The 19,268-nt window shown below is 43.1% G+C and overlaps 6 protein-coding genes across 8 annotated transcripts; 4 read left to right on the forward strand and 2 right to left on the reverse strand.

Moving 5' to 3' along the window:
• Nucleotides 1–65: 65 nt before the first annotated feature.
• Nucleotides 66–1,319, forward strand: RB195_024503 (uncharacterized protein; the record flags this gene model as incomplete). The annotated part of the gene is made up of 1 exon (XM_064212309.1): nt 66–1,319. One exon carries the CDS (start codon nt 66–68, stop codon nt 1,317–1,319), a length of 1,254 nt encoding a protein of 417 aa, XP_064068190.1.
• Nucleotides 1,320–1,349: 30 nt separating this feature from the next.
• RB195_024504 (uncharacterized protein) lies at nt 1,350–1,670 on the forward strand (the record flags this gene model as incomplete). Its single annotated transcript, XM_064212310.1, has 1 exon — nt 1,350–1,670. The coding sequence occupies one exon, from the start codon at nt 1,350–1,352 to the stop codon at nt 1,668–1,670; it is 321 nt and encodes a 106-aa protein (XP_064068191.1).
• A 1,459-nt stretch (nt 1,671–3,129) lies between these two features.
• On the reverse strand, nt 3,130–3,378 carry RB195_024505 (uncharacterized protein; the record flags this gene model as incomplete). The annotated part of the gene is made up of 1 exon (XM_064212311.1): nt 3,130–3,378. The coding sequence occupies one exon, from the start codon at nt 3,376–3,378 to the stop codon at nt 3,130–3,132; it is 249 nt and encodes an 82-aa protein (XP_064068192.1).
• Nucleotides 3,379–6,597: 3,219 nt separating this feature from the next.
• Nucleotides 6,598–7,164, forward strand: RB195_024506 (uncharacterized protein; the record flags this gene model as incomplete). Its single annotated transcript, XM_064212312.1, has 1 exon — nt 6,598–7,164. One exon carries the CDS (start codon nt 6,598–6,600, stop codon nt 7,162–7,164), a length of 567 nt encoding a protein of 188 aa, XP_064068193.1.
• Nucleotides 7,165–13,665: 6,501 nt separating this feature from the next.
• Nucleotides 13,666–18,502, reverse strand: RB195_024507 (uncharacterized protein; the record flags this gene model as incomplete). Of its 2 annotated transcripts, none has more annotated exons than XM_064212314.1 (10): nt 13,666–13,869; nt 13,928–14,067; nt 14,241–14,443; nt 14,770–14,899; nt 14,976–15,169; nt 15,233–15,367; nt 16,853–16,943; nt 16,995–17,116; nt 17,169–17,271; nt 18,376–18,502. In XM_064212314.1, the coding sequence occupies 10 exons, from the start codon at nt 18,500–18,502 to the stop codon at nt 13,666–13,668; spliced, it is 1,449 nt and encodes a 482-aa protein (XP_064068194.1). The 2 variants fall into 2 exon arrangements, with proteins under 2 accessions (XP_064068194.1, XP_064068195.1); XM_064212313.1 differs by having other exon boundaries at nt 15,233–15,397.
• A 239-nt stretch (nt 18,503–18,741) lies between these two features.
• Nucleotides 18,742–19,236, forward strand: RB195_024508 (uncharacterized protein; the record flags this gene model as incomplete). 2 transcript variants are annotated; one of them, XM_064212316.1, is made up of 1 exon in its annotated part: nt 18,742–19,236. In XM_064212316.1, one exon carries the CDS (start codon nt 18,742–18,744, stop codon nt 19,234–19,236), a length of 495 nt encoding a protein of 164 aa, XP_064068196.1. The 2 variants fall into 2 exon arrangements, with proteins under 2 accessions (XP_064068196.1, XP_064068197.1); XM_064212315.1 differs by having other exon boundaries at nt 18,796–19,236.
• Between the last annotated feature and the right edge of the window lie 32 nt (nt 19,237–19,268).

The raw sequence follows: 19,268 nt of genomic DNA on the forward strand, positions 1-19,268 counted from the left end.
AAAATGGCAATCGTCTCGCCCTGCCGTTGTCCGCCGCTCGCCTCTTTCATGAAAGCTCTCTTTTCATGAAAAAAGATCATCGTCGGTGGACATGGGAATCACCCAATGGCGCGACTCGTGCGGAGATCGACCACATACTCACCAACCGGGGATGGTGTCTACGTGACGTCTCAGTACTACCATCCTTCATACTCGAGGACTCCTTGTCCCAAGGTGACTGGCACATCGAAGAGGACCCAAACGTGGACTACGAGATGCTGTTCAGAGGACTACGAGCCTGTGCTGAGCGTGACTCGAAGCCGCGCACGACAAGCTTGGATCGAATTTCGAAGACCACCAAGAAATTGTTGGAAAAAAGAAGGGCTTTGAGGTTTGATCCGAATGCATCGCACATTGAGCGGTTAATAGCAAACACCAGCTGCAGAAAAGTGTTGCAGGAGGATCTTTTGAAGTACAGGCAGAAGAAGATTCTAAAAGCAGCACAAAGAAGAACGAGTCTAAAGAAGTGCCGCAGGGATCTCCGCGAATATAATATTCCGCTAGCAGCCTTGCTGAGCGAAGACGGGACTCGCACGTCTTCTCGTCGTGTGATGGAAATCATTACGGAGAGGTTCTACACGAACTTTTTCCGTTCATCAACTCCTGTGTCAAGCCTGCTCATCCCCACTGATGAAGCTCCACCACGGATTCTCCCTTCGGAAGTACGAGTCGCTATCAAGAGCATGAAACTTGGCACTGCCCGCAGACTTGATTTTATATCAACAGACTTTCTTCGGACTGGCGGTCATCCGCTTCATGTAATCTTAGCAGCGCACATGACAACCTATCTTCAGAAAGAAAGGATCCCAGACCAGTGGAAGACCTCGCGAGCCGTTCTTATGCACAAGAAAGGTGTCCGAGAGGACCTTCGGAACTACCGTCCAATATGCTTGCTGAGCGTTTTATATAAAATGTTCACCAAGATCATCCTCACGCGCATATCTAGGGCGCTGGATGAAGCCCAGCCTCAAGAACAAGCTGGATTCGGTCAAGGGTTCAGCTGCCTGGACCACATCCAGACCGTGTCGAGGGTCATAGAGGTTTGTCCTCTCACCATACCCATTAGAAAGAGGGTACGACAAGGCGATACAATATCGCTGTTCGCGGCTGCATTGCAATGGATAATGAAATCACTTTCCTGGGAAGAAAGGGGCATACGTGTAGATGGAAGACTTCTCTCGAACCTTCGTTTCGCGGACGACATCGTTCTCTTTTCGTGCAGTACCAATGAAACAGAAACGATGCTCAACGAATTGAACGAAGCAGGGAAGAGAATATGACTGCCAATAAACAGAAAGAAGACACAGTTCATGAAGAACGCCTACTGCGAGGGCGGAGGAGTCCAACTTGAAGGCTCCCAAATCGTGGAAACTTTGTCAGACGTATACCTCGGACGTTCTGTGAACATGAAAAATGACTTGAAGGAAGAACTGAATAGAAGAATGATTCGCAGTATTCGCAGCCGTCAGGGAAGGTACAGACCAACTGGCGGACCAAGATCTTCGTGCCCATCTGTTTCTACTGGACAGTTCTTCCAGCGCTCTGTTATGCAGCGGAGACGTGGGCAGACACCGCTGCCACGTCTAGGAAGCTACTTACTACCCACAGAGCCCTTGAGAGATGTGTTGTGAAGTTTAACCGGCGCACACAACACCTACCCGGTCTTCGCAGCTCCGACTTAAGAGGAATGTCCCGTCTTCGCGACCCAGCGGAATATGTATCGAAAGCAAAACATAGATGGGCCGGTCATGAGAAGAATCGACGATAGACGAACTAAAAGAACGCTCTAGTGGATCCCAAGAGGTGCTAAACGCCCCCGAGGGAGACCGTCTCAGTCCAGAACTTCCCTTTCCGGTCTTCTTCCAGCTCGAACTCGATAAACTCCTCAGAACTTGTTGAACAAGGCGATCTGCCGGTCTCCTTAACATATGACCAAAGAAGCGAAGACGACTTTCTGTAGCCACTTTCGATGGCGGTGCAAGATGTTGATGTCATCCACGTGTCATCCGCCGGTGCACCGAGTCGATTTCCACATGAAGCGCTTCAGGCTGGCATATCCTAGGCCAAAAGTAGCCAAGTAGCCGTCTAAGCAGCTTTCGTTCCGTGCGATCAAGCCTCTTCATCACCGTAGGTGGTCCTGATCAAGCCTCTGATCCGTACATCATGATGGGGGAATTAAAGATATGCTAGATTGCGTAGAATCGCATCTTGACTTTTTTGGTGATGGGGGCCGTCAACAGGCATTTCGTTAAGCAGTTAAATGCGGAAATATCCTAAGCGCATTTTTGCTGAATATGTTTCTCGTAGATGTCGCTGTTTTTCGGCATACAGACCATGTAATAGAACTCATCGACGAGTTCGATCGGCTGTCTGTCCATCCTGATTCCCATTCGAGATCTCGAAGAGTCAGAATGTCTATCGATCAATATTGAAAAGATAATCTTTGTCATCTCACGAATCCCAGACGCAGGAAAATATTTTTGCATTTCTGCGCTAATTCCGTCGTCTCCGCCAGATTTTCCATCTTTCGTCTTTTGATACAGACCAGAACCTCCTACTCGGTCGGTGAAGACCGAGTAGGAGGTTCTGGTTGAGGACGGAAGAACATCCTATCGCTATAGTGTTTTGATAAATCAAGGCCTTTCCGCGGGTTCTTGTCTTCGCATGCCTTTTCAAAATCCTTCGTTCTTCACGTTCACTCGTTATCACGGTCGTGTTGCCGTGGGCGATGCAACTTCCTTCTAATATGCTTTCGCTGGTCGCAGGTGCTGCGGGCGACATATACAAAATTGTACGTGGATCTTGTCTCCGCAGATGCAAAGGCAAACTTCATTCCGGCATTTGAACTGGGAGCGTTTCCTCTGCAGCGTCCTGGATGAACTTTGTAAAGGAATTTGCATTGCAAAGCTTCTTCCTGGTCCGCACTCCAACATGAATAGACACACGTTGGAAGAAATTCGTTCTGCATTCTTCATCTCTCAGACCTGCCTTGTCGATTTTCGGTTGAGGAGGAACTCTTTGGTTCCTCTTGTGGAACCGTGTCTTAAGGCTGACAGGAACTGAACCATTGTCAAGGTCAAATGCAACGTCCTAAACAGCTCTGGATTTTCGGATATCCGACCGAGGAAAGTTCCTCGTCAGAACGTAGTCGAGCTGAAGTTTGAGAGACTTCATATTTTGCTTGAACCCCGTCAACCCCTTCAACGCCTGTTCTTCAGGCGTTGAAAGGCTTGACGCCTGCCGTGTGGCCTGATGGCGTCGATGATTCCTCTCAAACACGGAAGCGATAATGAGGCCCGTCTGTTCACATAAGTCGACAAGACCGTCAGTGTTATCCATCTCGCACTCCGGTGGATAATACCATTTCCGAGCACATCGGATTGCTGCTCGAGTGCCATCTTCGCATTTGCATCGATTCCGACAATTATCACCTGCTGGCTTTGTATTTTAATTATCAATGCATTGGGTTCATCGTAGAAGGCGTAATCATTATTGCCCTCAGCCGTTTTTGTAGGTGTGTGAGCACTTACGATCTAGAGTATATAGTGTTTACGTCCTCTGCAATCCCTCAGTCGTACAAAGGTGTATGTAGACGAAGTTGAGCCAAAGTCCTCCACAGGTTGTTGTTATCGTTTCCAGTGCTATTGCGTATCCACCTACTTTCTAATCAGCATCGCCGCATTACATGGTGTAATTTTCGATGCTGCTGGCGGGCCACGGCCTGCAATGAAGTGAGCAAGGAGAGATGCTTTCCGATTTTATAATGGCATCTAGGATCACCCCTCCACAAAGATTTATCGCGTCCTTGTTATGCGGAAATGACTATAGCGTCGATCTGCGATGCACGGCGGAGATACGTCCTCTGGCAGGATCTTCCAAGCTGAGAAGTAGACAGATCCGATATTCTAATTTCTCGCAATCGGAAGACTACCTGAGAATACACCACTGCTAAAATTCACTACCATCTTAGCAGAACGTTGCAAAGTGGCTCTTTGATCCATTATTGTAACAGTTGCTGTTTCTTGGCCTTCAAAACAATGATGGAACATTGCCTGGGCATCCTTGAGGTTGTTGCTTTCTCTAGGTCGCTTATGCCTTGAAAATTCAAAACACTATTTGATTAAGGATGCATGCTTTCATTTTATTGTTAGGGCGGCAAAAATTAAAAGAGGATTCTATTTACTAAAAATCACATTTAATCAATATAACAGTGCGGTTGCTTGATGATCCTTCCGCATTATTTCGGCAGCTGCATCGCATGGTCACAGATGTTCTGAGGATGATTAATGTTTAAGGCTGCAGAAATGGTGCAGTTAATTTTCCGCTTCTTCCAAAGAAGTAGCGTTTTCACCAGCTAGACCGTTTTGAAGTGATCTAAATAACCGATAGTCGGAGGGCGCGAAGTTGGGACAACATGGTAGACGAAACAAAACAACCCAGTCAGATTCTAAAAGTTTTTGTTGTGTGGCTAACCTGTTCCCACCAATGCCACCAAATGCATAGCATTAGTCCCACCAAATGCTTAGTATAACCTTCTTCGGATGTCAACTAGCTTTTGCGCGCTTTTGCACAACTTCGCGCTTAGACCATAATGTTTTACAAATAACATTATTATGAACAACAAATTTCTTACCAGTTGTGACCATCCACTTCAAAAATGAATTGATTTCGTTGCGTTTCAATAGAGAATCGCAAGCAGAAATTTGGTCAATGGAATTTTTCTCTGTTAGCTCATGCAGCACCCATACATCGGTTTTGCCAACCATACCAAGATGACGTAGTCGTCTTGAAACTGTTGACTGGTTGATTCCAAGAATTCCTTCAATCTTTCGCTTTTCACATCACATCCATTTTGCGACATATTGTCTTGCCGTCAGCTTCAGTTTGTCGTCCAGAACGTGGTACACAGCAGTGATTACAACTGATTTCACGAAACTTTATGAACCAATTATGATAACTTGAATTTTTAAAGGCATCCACCTTGCACACATAACACATAGTTTTCAAAAATATGAAAATAAAATATACATTAATATGAAATACATATAATAATAAGATGAAACAACACGTTGCAGAAAATGAAGATCGTATTAGTCAAACATCTCCTAACTCATATCTTAGATATGCAATCGTTGTGTGGATTTTTTTCAACGTACGCCCCGAACAGCAGCAATAACAACACTGTTGCTCGTCATACTATCCATTCAATCTTCATACACCTTAACACTGTTCACCAATAGCCGCCAAACCTCTACCGTCCTTCCTTATCTTCGTAATCCCATCCAACACGTATATTGTCGTAACATCGTAATACTCTCGTAGTAAAGAGGCAGTACATCAGCTTGCCTCAGTGTTTTACTGTTTTCGTTGTTGACTACTATATAGAAGGCAGTACGGCAGCCAACTTCAGTGTACTTCTTCGTGTTAGTGTCTGCAACTATGTCGATGTTCTTCGAGGAAAAGGTCATATCGTTGATATCTTTATCGTTGATAAAGGATAACCACTCAACCACCTTTTTGTCGATAGTCAAACTCAAGCAACAGCCAAGATTGTTAACAAACTTTATTACGGCTAACGTTTCGGCGTTGCCGCCTTTGTCAAAGCCTGGAAAGTGGAAAACTTTCGCACTTAACCACCATCTACACACGGCAGTGCACTACTATTTGACATTAACACACTACCGACGCTTTTCACTCGTTATCTGTCGGAATGCAAGGTTCTTAAGCAATGGAAAACTAGCAAGACCGCGCTCTTGTATAAGAAGAGAGACCCACATGGCATTGGCAACTATCGCCCAATCTGCTTACTGTCTGTCATCCACAAACTCTTTACAAAAGTGATTCTAAACAGCATAGGAAGAACATTAGATGAAGGACAGTTCTGCGAGAAAGCAGAGTTTCGAAAAGGGTTCAGTACGAATTACCACATACACACCATTTCAACTAATAGAAGTATCGCCAGAGTACAAGATGCCGCTGTTTCTCACTTTCATCGATTTAAAGAAAGCTTTCGATACAGTTGAGACTGAAGGGGTCATGGAGGCCTTCGACAAGCAAGTCATCCCTACTTCATACATGAAGATACTTCATGAGTTGTACAGCAGCTTCACGGCCAAAATTCCCCCATTCTACAGATTCTACGAAACAGTGATGTCATAGTCGACGTGAAGTTTCACCCACAATGAAGAACGCGATGCCAGAATTGGAATGAGATGGTATGGAGTGAAAGTTGACGGCCGGCACTTACACCACCTTCCCTTCGCTGATGACGTCGTTCTAGTAACATCATGCATCAATCAGCCGGAACGGATGCTGGCCGAATTTGATGAAACGTGCAAAAAGATCGGTCTTTAGCTGAACCTAGACAAAACGGTGTTTGTGAGGAACGGGAGGGTTTCTGATGTCCCAATCACGCACAACGGAACGAACGTATCCGAATGCTCCAGCTATCTATATCTAGGTCGGGAAATCAACTTGTTGAACGACCTGACCTCCGAGCTGGGTAGACAGAAACGGGCGGTTTGGAGAGCATTTAAGAGCATCGAGGATGTAGTGAAGATGACTAAGAACATCCGGCTCCGTGCTCACCTATTCAACACCACCGTTCTTCTTGCTTTGTGTCACGCTTCAGAAACATGGGCGTTTTGCAAGCAGGAGGAAAATTCGATAAGCGTCATAGAACGCGGAATTGAAAGGGTGATGTTAGGAGTAACTCACTTTACGCAAGTGAAGAAAGGGATTCGAAGTTCACTCCTACGTCACCGATCGAAGATCAGAGATGCTGCCGCATATACCAAGGAAAGCAAAATTGGGTGGGTCGAACACGTGATGCGTTTCAACGACAGTCGTCAATCGACATCTCCGGAAGGCCGCCGACCCGATGGTCAGAAATCTTTACGAAATCCTTCAGAGAAAAATACGATGCTCTTCGATTCCCTCGCGAGAATAGATGCCACTGGGCAACATTTGCAGGCGATCGGGACAAATGGAAGTATTAGTGGCGCTCGCTTGAGCAAACAGATGAACAACGGGAGCACAGGTGATAGACAGGTGATGAACAAAGCAAAACGGATAGGCTACGGATATCGTATGAAACGGCAATTGATTGAATGTACTTATCAGTAATGGTTCTGCAGGATTGATTGCAAAGCAGTTCTGAGTGCTCGTTGTTCTCCCTTCCTGCCGTTTCTTTTACGCAGCATTTTTGATTGATCACACTCCGAATATTACGGTTGCAACCATGCAATACAACATTCGTTGCGTTGCGACCGAAAATATGGCACCCGCTAGCCAACAGTGGGGATTTTCAATCACATTTTTGCTGAACAATGTTTTTGATGTACCACAGAAGTTGCGTGGAATACACTCTGTGATTGCTGACATTATAGGTCCATTCATTATCACTCTTAGCTGAACAAAAGTGCTTTTGTCACTTTTTGTCGGTAGGTGGTGTTCCAAGTAATCTGAAAACAATGTGTTCTGCGTTTCTGAAAGTTTTATAATCGCTATCAAAAATAGTTTGTAGTGCTCTTTGGCAGGATGAATTTCCATGGATCTCTCCTCGCATAGAAGGAAGGTTTTAAAAGGAAAAAATAGTATTTGTTAAACTCAGTAGTGCTGGTACCACTAAGAATTTAGACAAACTGGGCACTGAGCCTGTCCCCTCCAAGCCTGTTCGTACCGTTGAATAATTCCATGCGCGCAGTTTTTGATGCTCGGTTTGGTTGCTTTCGTGATCTGTGTGATGAGCAGCTTGTTGTCTGTAATATTCTTCTACTTGGCATGAGTAGTAATATCGTCCGAATTTGTTCATCTTAGCTTTGAATAATCTCGTCGACCTTGCCGTATATCCAGCTACCGCGTTGAATCAATTCCTATTCAAAAAGGAGAAGTTTTCTCATTTTTGGGATCATATCCTTTTTATGTCTTGGTTGTTTGAGATGTTTTTTTTGGCTATCTCTTAAGGCTGTTCAGTATTGCGTGTTCCAAATATCCCAAATAAAATTTCATTTGTGAGAGTTCGGGTGCTGTTTTTGCTTACGACACGCTTTAGATAAGGTTATGATCATAGTCTTCATATGATCTGTACTTGGCAACAATCGGAATTAAGAATTTGAAATTTCCCTGAAGGAAATTAGAGGAATTTCGTTAGTGTCAGTCCTACGGAATTTTGCAACTGTCCTGGCGTTTACGATGACCTAAATTTGAGCCTGCTTCATCATCTCTTCAGAAGAGAGCTTTCTTCTTCCTGCAGTTTTCCAAAAGGTCATTTTCTAGCTACCAGCCGATCCCGGATTCCGCCCATCCATGGCGAAGCTGAAGGATTTAAAATCCACTTAATACCTTCAGAAACGCAGTATATCATGACTGAGCTTCCGCCGAGATATCTCTTGTGGAAATATTGTCCATGATTTGATGATCTACTTTGAAATTCCTTTCACCGTTTGACATAATATGCTGCGGAACTTCTTCTCTTCTTCTCTATACAAGGTGGTGGAAAATGTTTAAAATGCTCCAGTTGATAGATTTTCAGTCACTCCTAAGTAGATTTCTCTTGTTGTTAGGCAGGCGTACAGACATTTGTACATTGTTCCATTGATTTTTGATCCAATTGGTCCCATGAAATTACATCCAACATTTTTAAATGCTTTTGTAATTACCACACAGTCTGGTGAAAGTCTGTGAAACTTTTTGCAAGAAGCACATTTCCTGATTATTTTCTCAGGTGTGCATGATAGTTTGGAATCCAATACTCTGGAATGCCTTACTAAAGACTGCGTATGTTCTCTGGCAGCGTGAACATTTTTTTACGTGGACGGTTTTTGTGATTAATCTGGTCAAATCCGAGTCGTTTGGGATATAGGTTGGATTTTTCGTATTCTACGGTAAGATGGCATTTGAATTCTAAATTCAAATCGTTCTGAAGCTGTTTTTGATGGATTTTCGGTTTCGAAATCTTGTTCGCAGACCTGTAACTAAGATGTTTTTTTACGTATTTCTACTATAATAAGTGTTTCACTCAATCTCAAACTAGCAGCAGAAATTTCTTTCCCAGATTCAAATTCTGATATGATTCGTAGCGTGGTTCGTATATGTGAGCTTCTTTTCGCATTACGTCTTTCCACCCATCTGAATAGATGTTTAGCAACAGTTGTCGATGTCTGCAAGATTTCCGTCAGGCTGCAGAATCTGAATTTGATAAATCGATTATTGTGTATGTCGAAGAGGTCATCACTTTAATATTGCTGTGGTGTACAACTATCTATTCATCTTCTGTGTAACTTGTACCTATCTGGTCCATTAGTCATAACTGGCAACCGTTTCTGTCCTCAACAAGTCAACTTGGTCCCCAAATCCAGTCGTGATCATGTATATGGCCTGGTGCTACACCGCGTGTTTCCGCGTCTGTAAGGTTTTTTCATGTGTTAATGCAAGACAAAAATTTAATGTTAGACCATTGGATGTCAAAAATTGCCGCATTTTTCCAAACCTACCTTTGCCTGATGGGGCGGGTGTAACACAACAGGTGAGAGGCTCCGCTGTCTGCACCATCGATCGTAAAAACGTTACGAAAAAACGTCATCGTAAAAACGGCCCGGAATATGCGGCGCGTGCACAAGGCTAGCGCGCTCCAATCGAACTTGTTGTAGAAAATAGTGCGCCGGAACGCTAGAAGCTGTATCTTCCGGGCCGTTCTTTACCGTAATCAGGAAGAAGTGGACGGAATAACCCTCCTCTCCATAATCTATGACTCTGTATAAGCATAACCCACCTAAAACCCGCACCACGCCAGATTCGTGGAGTGATGCCTTTAACAAGCAGTGGGGTACGATAGTCGACATATCGTTAGCCTCTTGTAAACTCGCGTCGTATTTGTTGCGTATATCTATTGGTACTGTACCTCTCTGTAAGCACTGTAAGATAGATCTCTCAAATTTGCAATTTAACTTCAAGAATGGTGCTCTTATCCCCCAAGCATCATATGCTGGCTTGAGTTGACCTAAAATATCTCGTTTCGTTGGTTTTTCTTCAAGGGTGAATTTTGTCTCTGATAAGAACTCACCTTTTTCTATGTCGTAATTAACAGCAAAGAGTTTTATTTTGCTTCCTGGTGGTCTATCCTCTTTGGAAATAGTAACATTTACTCCTGTATTATTCGATACAAATTTTAAAGCCAATTTCCGCAGAAATATCTTCGGCTTCTTTGTACTTCGAAATGGTTATTTCTGTAGAATTTGCTTGAAACCTGATGTTATCTGCGTACAAATTCCTTGCTACTTTTTTTTGATAGCTAAGTATTTTTCATGTAGAGGAAAGGCAATATTACCATATATAAAATGCTTGATGATGCGATTACTCTGGTCAGGAGTCGCGCGGTGGAATTATCGATGCTCATTAGCCTCCTGGATACGCAGCGGTACATCATATGGGTACCTCGACCGCTCCGCTGTTTTCTCGGTTACTTCAGCTCTTTTCTTGTTTTTGATTTGCCCTAGTCTCTATGAATGAGACGTGGTTTCTGGAATATTCCATTTCTTTGCGCTACCCTCTTGCTCTTCAATTATTCTGGCTTCTGTAGAGACGGGACGCCAATTAGTTTGGCTGATGCTCCAAAAGAATGTGTAGCGGTGTGTGTAGATGATGGTTCAGTGAAATTCTTTATCAGCGACAGCATCCTTGATGCGAATAACAACGGCGTAGACACTAACATGAAGACTCACATTGAGGTTTGGTGGCGTGTTGCCTCCTACATAATGAACCAATAAAACAAGGATACATTGAGGCCAGCTGATGCGCTGACTCTCTACTAGAGTAGTATTACGATATTACGACAGTGTGATTGTTACAATGGGATTACGAGGATAACGAAGTACGGTGGATGTTTTGCTGCTATTGCCGAACATACACGAGAAAAGATATAATCGGATCAAAACGACCTGGAGCTCGATACAATTGTTTAAGCGGCTGCGCTCGCAGTGGCGTGTTTTAGCCAACAGTTGCTATAGGGGCAACTTCAGGCTTCAAATCCTTCTGATCCATCTATTTTGCAAGGAGCGAATTCTAGTGCTCCTTAAGAACACTGCTCTTAAAATTGGCGCCAAACGAATGTTATGGCACGGACCGTTGCGCACAAAAAAAAAACGGTTATTTTGGAGAGCTTTGGATCTTTCTGTTTTTAACATTAATATGTGACGCATGTTTCACAATGGTGCCCTAGAATCAGTTAATAACACACAGATGACGAGTATTCATTGAGTAAAATGTAATTGAAGGGGGAGGGGGGCCATCTGACGCACCCAAATCGAACTGCTTTCGTACTGTACTTGGTGCGATTATTTTCGGTGATTCGTGGCGAGAACTTGCACTGCCCCAGTACTGTGCCTGCACTCAGAGCGCGAAAAAGCTCATGGAGCACAACTGAGTAGCTGAGTCAGTTGGAGCCCTAAAACCTAAGCATATAGCTTAGAGGATCCACGAAATATAGGTTGAAGCTACTAAGAAAAAGGAAGACAGAGCTGGAACTACTACTACTTTAACTTTACCAAATCTTCCAAACAAGGAGTGGAAAATGTAGTTGTGGGGCCACTCAGTAGCACCCTTACTTCTAGACTATCTGTGTTACTTTTTTCTCTTAGTAACTTTAACTTACATGTCATAGATCCTTTAAAACTAATGCTTAGGTCTTAGGGCCCCGACTGATTTAGTTATTTACTTCCAGAAATAAGGGCGCCACTGAGTGGCCACCCCCAACTACGTTTTACTCCGAACAAATTTACGAGAAATAAATAAATAAGTCATATCATGTGTTACTTCCAAGGAAAAAAAAGAACCAAAAACGAATTCCATAGCAATACACGATCACTAAGCATGCATGCAACAACTTTTATTCACACATTTTCGATTTGTATTCGCAAGCTGGTGGCCATAAAAAGGGCCGTTGGGATAGCCTTTATGAAGGCTGTGCACATTCGCCCGCTTCGCGAATTTAACGGGACTTCCACAATTAGGGAGACATTCGCCGAACTCCTCCTTCGACTTCGATGCAAACCCCGGGCATCAGGTGATCAGTAATCTGAGTGAAGCCACGAAGAGTCAGGAAGTTAGAGGCACCCATTATGCAATTGTCCTATTTACCCCGATCTAAGAGCAAAGAGATGTAAGAGATTGAGCATCATTAAGGTAAGGCACGACTACAATATTTTTTTTTTCAAATAAACACATGTGCTACTATATACGTTGCTGCTAACTGTCGTAGTAATCAACGGGACGAAGATTAGTTGAATAACAAAGTCTGGATAGAAACTGCTTTTCAGCATGTTGAACAGGTATACAATTTTGTCAAACTTTATTCCTCATACGAGGTTCAACCGGACCCATTCAATAAGTTCAAAGCATTGAATTATGACTATATGAATCAAAGATATACAAAAACGCTCAGTGAAAATAGGTTTTAAAAAACGTAGTTATATAAGGAGCGCACAAGTATACTGATTTCGTTTTCGAAGATCCTCTTCAGCACAATAATGGGTGTACATATTAATATAGCATAATATATAGTGTACAACTAATGATATTTTATGAAATGTGTCCCTGAGTCTTAAATGCTTGCATAATTAGAGAGCGACAAAATGGAATTAAAGCAGAACCAATGCTTATTGTTTGATTGTTTGGACCAGCTACCCGTGCTGGAACATAAACAAATCTATGGATATCATTTCTGAATTTGTAAATATGATTCTTCATTGGATACGGTACGATTTGGGCTGGTAGTGTTTTATGAGTATTTAAGTTTCTCGGAAGTACTAAAGGGATGTCCATGGCGGTACTCATAGATGAGGAGACATTGTATCGTACTGTAACAGAATAGCTATATTGTTTAGACGCTAGTAAAACCATCTAACAATGACAATAATAATACCAAGTAGTAGTAATATTAATGCTAATAATAATAGCAGGTAATAGCAAAAGTAATAACAATAATAGTAGTAATAATAAATTGCAAATTAATAATTAATTGTAGGTGTAGGTTAAAATGTGGTTTTCTTATATTTAGTTCAACAAAGCACTATTGGCACATAGGTTCATCATAAGAGTACTTGAAATTCGCATGGTTCGTATCCGGAGGTACAAGAAGCGTTTTCCCTTTCTCTTCTCAGGTGGGGAAATGTTCCCATAGACAAAAAGGAAAATGCAAACGTAAAGAATTTGAAACCACCAAGTGTATCAATAGAGAGTCATGAGACTGGGACTATTACTTTAAATTGGAGCGAAACGAATGAAAGCAAAACTAGGACAATTATGCATGCCAGCCCAAAACCACCGCTGATTTGGTGCACCCATCTGTTTTGATGTACGAGGGACCGGACACTAGCGCCCACCATACATCCAGAATGTTTCCAAATAACACGAGAACAGAACTACTTCACCGCTGACAGAAGATAAGAAAAAAAGAGTAGCAAAAGGCTTCATAAAATATAGTCAAGAACAGCAAATCTTCCTCAAGAAGTGTCCAAACGATGAAAACTGCACTAGAAAATTTCGGACAACAAAACAGTCTAGTCTAAACAGTTAAAAAAATCGATGAAGAGAGGAAACTGAGATCAAGTTCTTGAAAAGGAACTATGCTCAGTACTGCAATGTGTTTGGTCCAGCTAAAGAAGTTTCTGAGTCTTTCCGAACTGGCCCCGTTCCTGCCAATGATGAGCTGTGATAAAGTTTGTACCACCCAATCACTGGTTCAGACCCTAAGCGTAAGTCATCCAAGCGAATTAAAGCAATACCCATAAATGCTTTCCTTTCCATTCTTCCGTAATCACCCAGGACTGTGATCTGAACATAAGCAGAGCTACAACAGATTGAACAACTGTAAAAAAAAAGAAAAGCTCACCTGCAGCATCTTTCGTTTAGGACTGTCGCCAAAAATAAGGTGCTGTTGGAAAAGTGGTGCAGTGGTTTTTCTTACCGGGTTGGTTTTCGCTTTCGCTACGCACATCTTTCCTTCCATTAGATACACTTTGACATATGGAGCTGAAATAAGCATGCATGTTCAAAGTTGTTTTAATACTCACTTTCCATAGTACAATTTCGAAAATAAGACAAAATTCGAGAATCTGAAAGAGTGAATAACAATATGTTTGCTTGAAAAATCACAACTATACAGGAGCAACCTAAGTGTTCGATGTTCGCTAGTATTAACAAACCTGGACTCATTTTAACGCCTGGTTTGACCACAAGATTCTTCGCTCGGATGATCTCAACGTCAATCCCTGATCGTCCAGCCATGATTCCGACTTGAATTTCTCCCAACAGCGGACTTGCAAGCACTTGTCGTCCAACTACTTGACCAGGACCAAGGTTTTCAACAAAGGTACCAAGCGGTCCATCTGGCAAAACTGGCAGCCAGCTGTTAAAGAATAAGGGTTTAAAGCTAGGTTGGCTGCAAAACAAAAAACTGCAACGTAACTCTTCGGAGAAGCGACGAAGTAAGGAGAATTATAAACAATTAAACCAGTACGAAATGTCCCGTTCAAACCCAAGAAGGAAACATTTGTGTTCCGATATAAACAATATGCAAAAAGGAAGGAATTATGCAGTATATCTCGGATTAGAACAAGCTCAAAATATAAAGCGTTAATACGCTTCACGAGTGTTTATTGTTAGTAACACTTTTTCTTCATTCAGTCGAGAACACGCATATTTAACCTCCGTTACACTCATAGATAAACTTACTTATCAGAAACAGAATCAGTAGATTCCTTGCTCGCTTGCTTCACAAACTGTTGTGGCTGGATGCGATTAGCCGACATGTTTCCAGGGATTCCAACTTCTTCAGAACGCAGGAAACCAGTGCGTTTACTTTCTCGAATAAAAATTATTGGACATTGTTCCCCAATATGAAAAGACACTCTCAAAGAAGATGATGCGCTCAAACCTACCGGCGCCACCGGACTTCCCTGGTATGAATCGTGTCATGATACTCTTTTTGCGCTCTTTCACTACTTGTCCCGTCATTGATAGCTTCGCAGAAACAGTTGACGTGCAATGCATATCCTCTGGTGCGTAGTCCTCAAGCGATGCTTCCTGCACATCGTTCACTTCATTTATTGAAGCAGATCGTCGATTTACTATTCTAAAAAATATGTGTGAGCCAACATATGAGATCAGTCGTTATGCGAAACAAATTGGTATGAACCTGACTGTTGGAATCGAATGCGCCGAATGTGTACTCATCGTTTCACTTCCATCTGAACCGTATCCTGGCAGGGAATCGTGTTCCTGCGTTGTCTGCGTCACTAATCTGCCATTTGATGAGCGCGGATCAGGTAGTCTGTATGGGGAAGCTCTTTCCGGATTGCTTCTAAACAATTTTCAGAGCAGGAAAAAAAGGACAGTGATCCTTTCCTCCTCTCTTGAAAAGATTAATATTTGCAAAAGAACCAGAACAGTTGGATGAATAACTCAAATTCTGAACGATACAAAGAAACCTTCGCGAGCATTGTCATTATAAGATCGACGTTACCCTAACTTCAAACAGAGAAAGGATGAAATAGCTCGCATTTAAGAAAAATTGCGAGCAACAAAACAGGCAGCGGGTAAAGTGTAGATAGGGAGGGGCACTCAGTTGCACTCGTATTTCCTAGATCAATCGGGGCCCTAATACCTGAGCGTTAGTCTTAGAGGATTTATGACATTAACATAAAATAACATAACATAACATATAACGTTACTAACAGAAAAGAAAGGCAGAGCTTACAGAAATAAGAGCTCAGTTGAGTGGCCCCACAACTGCATTTTCCCCAAACCATTTCCACATCGATTTGTAATACAGTGTATGATTACTATTCCAGACAATACTACTCCCCTTCAGAAGTCGTTGTCGTCCGAGGGATTCTCATGATACTCGCTATGAAAATCTCATAACTAGCCTTTGATAAAAGTCACAGTGCTCGATTTGCAGACCTGGGCACTTTCCTTGCGTACATTTTCAACCCCGTCGCTCTGATTTTTGGAGCATTTCATACGTTATCCGATTTTGAGAAGACCATTCACAGAAGATCACTCAAGGACTGTTTCTTAAAGGCATCACCATATGAATCTGAGGTGGTACGGATTTCAGGTGGAGTATTCTTATACGGGATAATAGATTATGGAGAGAGGGGTGATTACATCCATTTCTTTCTAATTGCCATAAAAACGATCCGGAAGATGCGGCGCGTGCACAAAGCTGGCGCGCTCCAATCGAACTCGTTGTTGAAAATAGTGCGCCGGAACGCTAGAAGTTGTATTTTCCGGGCCGTTTTTTACGGCAATTAGGAAGAAATGGACGGAACCACTCTTCTCTCCATAATCTACTATCCCGTATAAGAATACCCCACCTGAAATCCGTACCACCTCAGTTTCGTGGGGTGATGCCTTTAAATAAAGATAACAATTGTTTTGTTCGGAATACAAAAGTATGTTTGTTTCTTGATCCCCAGCCCTGATAACATGCTGAAATCGATCCAGAACAGGATTTTCCAGGGGGTTACAGAGTTTCATTTCAGCCCTAGAGAAGACGGCATATTAAGAAAAATCCCGAGATTATGAATGTTTAGTTATCGACTTCATAGAGATAAACTATATAATCCGTATCTGGCGTTTTTTAATTGAGTAGAAAAAAGTTACAATAAGCCTCATATAGAAGTCAAAGCGTCAAATACTGACAACGAATATTTCACTATATGAATGGATAAAAATGAAGTCAGCCAAGAGGATAAGTACTGTGACACTCCAGTCTATGCTCGAAGTTTCAAGGATAACGTTCATAACGCACCTCCCTTCTTGAGAAATGTCTACATCGTCCCATAACGGCTCAGGGACGGTTCTATAGTGAGCTCGCGATGCACACATTTCTGAGGCTGTCACTAAAAGGTTCAATAAAAAGAAAACTGGAGTACAATAAAAAAAAAACAAACTTGGCCTCATAGCGGTAGCGCTTCTCGGACGCCTTTGTCTTACTGTTTGGACTGAATTCGGAAAGTACCCATGGTCCGAAAAATACCCAGAGTGTGGCTGAATAGACCAATCCTCTTCCATCCTGAACGCGCACATATATTTACTTGTTTTCCTTCACAGAGAGGCCGGCCAACCTCGGCGGTGTGCCCTCGCCATGGCTATCTGGTTTGTCGTAGGCGTTCGGCCGTCGCATCAATCCTTCAGAAGATACGGTTTGAGGAAGACCAACATACTGGTCTAAATTATTTTAGAGACAAAAGAAGTCTTAGTTTGGCACAGCCACACCTCATTTTCCTCAAAGCAATGCAAGTTTCTGTGTTTCCATTTGAACCTCAAAAGCTTGAAATTGAAAACAACTCTTCCCAACTGCCTCATTGTGCTATAAATTAAATGTAGCAGATCATAGAAAAAATATCACACTTTCACTAGATGAACAAAGCAGAAGTGATCTCATTGATCATTTTGAGCCAATTATATTTACTTTCAGTCTTTATTGACTCTTCTTTCTGTATAAGTTATCATAAAGTTCTAGGTAGTGGACTTCTATTAGGGTTGCTATTTCCGAGTATTATCATACTTTCCATGCTACTTGGACAGGATCATTTCGTCTACGTATCCATTCAGATATTTTTTCGCTTCTATGTGGTTTAAAGGCATCATCCCACGAATCTGAAGTGCTGCAGATTTCAGTTGGAGTATCCTTATAAGGGATAGTAGATCATGGAGAAGAGGGTGATTCCGTCCATTTCTTCTTAACTGTCGTAAAAAACGGCAGGAAAGATCCGGCGCCGCACAAGGCTGGCGCTCTCCAGTCGAACTTGTAGAAAATAGTGCGCCAGAACGTCCGAAGCCGTATCTTCCGACCCGTTTTTTTACGGCAATTAGGAAGAAATGGACGGAATCACCCCTCTCCATAATCTACTATCCCGTATACGAATACTCCACTTGAAATCCGTACCACATCAGATTCCTGGAGTGATGCCTTTAAACACGCTATCATGGTGGTCCCAAAAAACTAAGACTAATCGCAATGATTTTACCTAGCAATAATAATCATATGAAGATCAACTACTAACACTACTAATAAAAGTGTTGGGCTCAGCTCCTAGTATAGTCGGATGAAAACGACATGAAGCACGAACAGTTGGCAAGCCCCTGCCATCGAAGCGATGCGTTGGAGACCGCGGTTGTAATCGAGGTGGGACCATGGCGAACTGCAGAGATGAGTGGCGGTAGCAAGGATCCTTGCACGATCCCACCGGTACGCTCCACCGCGCCCCTTTGAGAGAAGGCAACTGACTGTGTTTCATGTCCTTTTGACCCAGCTCTAGCTAACATAACCTCCACAACGGTTTACCGCCTCATAGTGGCCTGGAGGTGACACTGGGCGTCGAACTGCGATGCACAGCGGAGGTTCGTCCTCCGGCAGGGTCTCCCAGGCTGAGAAGGAGTCCGACTCATCCGACATTCCTACTTCTCGGAATCGGAAGCCTAGCTAAAAGTAAACCACTGCTAAGATTCACCGTCTTGGCAAAATGTCGCAAGGTGGTTCTCTGATCCATATAGGTTGGGCGACGACCTGTGGTGAAAGCTAAGCTCGCCGTGGCATGGCTGCTTAGTTTGGGGAAAAGTCTCTTTGCCACTCCAGCATATTCACTGCCTCAGCACCCTGCACACTGGGCCCTTCCGTCTCAGACGTCGGATGGTATGGCACCCGGTGAGAGGCGATCAAATCTCAGGTTGCTCAGGACGTCATTGATTATGGACCAAGGCGATACACGCACGACTCGCCATGGAGACTGTCTCAGACTGTGTACTTACAACACGAGAACAGTTTCTACAGACGTTGATCTGCATGCCCTTCTCGGAGCTGCAGAACGCATCAAATTTCACGTGATTGCTCTGCAGGAGACCAAGTGCAGAAGGAGCGACGTACGACAGATGAATGACGGTACACTCGTCATTCGTGGAGAGAAGGTTCCGTCGCGAAATGTAGGCGGTGTTGGTTTTGTTGTGCACCCTTCTGTCGTCCATCTTGTCGAATCTCACGAGGTCCTGTCACCTCGTCTGCCCATTCTTCGCTTCCGCCAAAAACCTATCAGTATCAGCAAGTGCTACTCGCCAATATCAGCAGCTGATGATTCCGAATTGGACGCGTTTTACGAGGAGCTGGAGGAAGTAATTCGCAACGGGAAGCCCTAAAAATTCGTTGTTGGAGACTTCAACGCAGAACT

This window comes from Necator americanus, chromosome X (genome assembly GCF_031761385.1).
Source record: "Necator americanus strain Aroian chromosome X, whole genome shotgun sequence".
Lineage (NCBI taxonomy): Eukaryota > Metazoa > Nematoda > Chromadorea > Rhabditida > Ancylostomatidae > Necator > Necator americanus.